This window comes from Clupea harengus, chromosome 22 (assembly GCF_900700415.2).
Source record: "Clupea harengus chromosome 22, Ch_v2.0.2, whole genome shotgun sequence".
NCBI lineage: Eukaryota > Metazoa > Chordata > Actinopteri > Clupeiformes > Clupeidae > Clupea > Clupea harengus.
In genome coordinates this window covers 23,305,899-23,308,398 of record NC_045173.1, presented here as the reverse complement: position 1 = coordinate 23,308,398, position 2,500 = coordinate 23,305,899, and the positions used below count along the sequence as shown (strand labels likewise).

The window sequence follows — 2,500 nt, the reverse complement described above, 5'->3', positions numbered from 1 at the left end:
AGTATGACCTGCTTATCATTCTGATCAAGTCTGCAAAAGTAGAAAACTTACTCTGTACACATGGAAATGTGCGAGGAAGGGGAAAGACTTTTTGAGTTTGTCGAAACGGCGCATCCTGAACGCTGGGGTGCAGCGGTGCTGTCCAGACGGGGGCAGGGGGCTGTTGATACGACGCAGAGCGACTCCGTTTCACCCCAGACACCCAAGGCAGTGAGGGTCCCCGGCACAAGTGGGACAAAAGAAGTCCAGAAGCAAAACACTCGGGGAAAGAGCGGACTTCTTTGGTCTTGCGGCCAGCAAACTACATTCCATTGCGGGGCAATCCACATAAGCTCCTTTTCAAACGCGAGCAGACCCGGACGGCCAACACAGCATACAAACCCCCGGGGAAAGAGAGGGAGGGTTTAGGGGAGAGAAAAAAAAGGAGAAAAGGAATACCGGAGGGGAATCGGCCAACATACGGTGGGGGAGAGGGGTGGGTGGGGTGGTGGGGTGGGGTGGTGTGGGGGGATGTTGAACTCTTGAATGTTGATTTGGCAGGCTTCTCAGGACATCCAAAAATACTGAGAGCGTCTCCGATGCCAAGTGACTCCCGAGCATTCAGTCCTCAGGCACATCTCCCTCCGGCCGTCCCCAGGAATAGCTCCATCCTCTCAGGTGTGTGTGTGTGTTAGTAGCAGACAAAGTCCCGGGCAACGCAGCGCAGCAGTCCTTCACCTTAAGCAACGCTGCTGGCTCTGCCACTCTCCGTTTCTGTCTCCATCCCGTCCACTGTACGGCTATTAATAGATACGCCTCCTATTCACTCCGCCTTTCACACACACACACACACACACACACACACACACACACACACACACACACATAGACTTGCTTCTCAGACAGGCAGAGTGAACTAGCCTGGTAAGATAGACGGAGAGAAGAGAGAGGGAGTGGGTGAAAGAATGGGTGGGAGAGAGAGGGGGGGGGGGGGGTGGAGTCCCGGAGAGAGTTGTAATAATGTAAGAACGTGTGCATCTCTAGCTAGAAGTAGCTGCTCGACTGCATGAGTGCGTGCATGCGTGCATGAGTGCGTGCTTGTGTGCGGGTGTGAGAGTGAGCGAGAGAGTGTTGGAGGAGGTGGGACGTGCCGTTCCCTCCAAGCAGACCATGCAGAGGAGTCTGGGGCTGTCTCTCTCTCTCTCTCTCTCTCTCTCTCTCTCTCTCTCTCTCACACACAGTGTGTAATTCCTGCTGTTAACAGACAGACGCTAGGGAAGTGCCCCCACTTTCCCTCCCTCTCTTGCGCTCTCTCTCTCTCTCTCCCTCTCTCTCTCTCTCTCTCTCTCTCTCTCTCTCTCTCTCTCTCCTCTCTCTCTCTCTCTCTCTCTCTCTCTCTCCTCTCTCTCTCTCTCTCTCTCCCTCTCTCTCTCTCTCCCTCGGCCCGTGCCCAGGACAGAGACTCTATGGTATTCCGATGGAGGAGCATTTGATCGTCAGCCAAGAGGTCAGATTTAACAGCAGGATGGAGAGCTCATTTCCTGTGGGCCCCCTTATGCTAGGATCTTAACAAGTCCACCCCTACCCACCACCCCACAACGCTTCTCCCACCCTCCCTCCCTCCCTCCCTCCCTCCCTTTCTCTTGCTGTCATTCCCTCTCCCTCTCTCTGGCAGTCTGGCTCTCTGACCCAGCCGCTCCTTGCCTCGTTCGCTCTCCCTCCCATTCTCTCCTCCCACAAGACTGAGTTTCTCCTTTATTTGGTGCTGGCTTTATTTCCTGTCGTCTCAATCCCTTCAAAAATGTTATCTCAACCAAATCCACACAAATCCACCCTCTTAAACCCTCTTCTCTTCCTCTTCTTCTTATGGAACACTGTGCAGTCACCAAAACAAGAGGTAGACCTCAGAAAATACTAAGTTGCGGTTACAATTCCCCCTCGTCTTTTCCCTAAAGCCAGTCATGAAACCAGATGTGAGATATTTATTTCCAGCGGTAAACAAAGTGATTCATGTTCTTTTCTAAGGAAGAAAACAAGAGGACTGAACAGAAGAGACCAGCGCCAGTAAACTGGGAATCCTGGGATAACCAGCCTGCGTCCAATTAAATTCCTGAGAGGAAGAATTTCCAGTGCGGCTCGGGCCAGCCCAGCTAATGCAGCTGGAATGTTTAGCAGAGCTATCGGGAAGGCGGAGAAGGAAGAGGAGAGAGGAAGATCAGCAACAATAAGAACAACCAGACAGTTTACACAAAAAAAAGATGAGGACAAGCCAGATGCTAGAGGCTGAAAAACAGCAGAAAGAAAATAAGAGGATGATAATGATGATGGAGGAAGAAAAATGCACCTTTACATGCAGACAGCTGTTTGAGGGTGGACCCTGACGAGGATCACTGTCTTGACTCTTTCACCCCAGACTATATAAACACAACCATCTGCAGAGTAAACTAGTCCCCAGATACTGCTAAAGCCTCCACACATGTTGAAAGCTTCTTCTACCAAAATAAACCAACCTCAGTACATA

General features: G+C 51.4%; 1 protein-coding gene across 5 annotated transcripts in view; it reads right to left on the bottom strand.

The window, feature by feature from the left end:
- Window positions 1-2,500, bottom strand: part of tnk2b (tyrosine kinase, non-receptor, 2b) — a 59,692-nt gene that overhangs the window by 41,266 nt on the left and 15,926 nt on the right. Inside the window, exon 1 of one of the 5 annotated variants that reach the window (XM_031559504.2) lies at window positions 52-841. The exons of 3 other annotated variants lie outside the window; for them this stretch is intronic. In XM_031559504.2, the coding sequence (XP_031415364.1) occupies window positions 52-114 (63 nt within the window). In that variant the 5' untranslated portion in view covers window positions 115-841. Of the gene's footprint in view, window positions 1-51; window positions 842-2,500 lie in introns of those variants that run through there. One more of the 5 variants, XM_031559508.2, reaches the window with a different exon arrangement.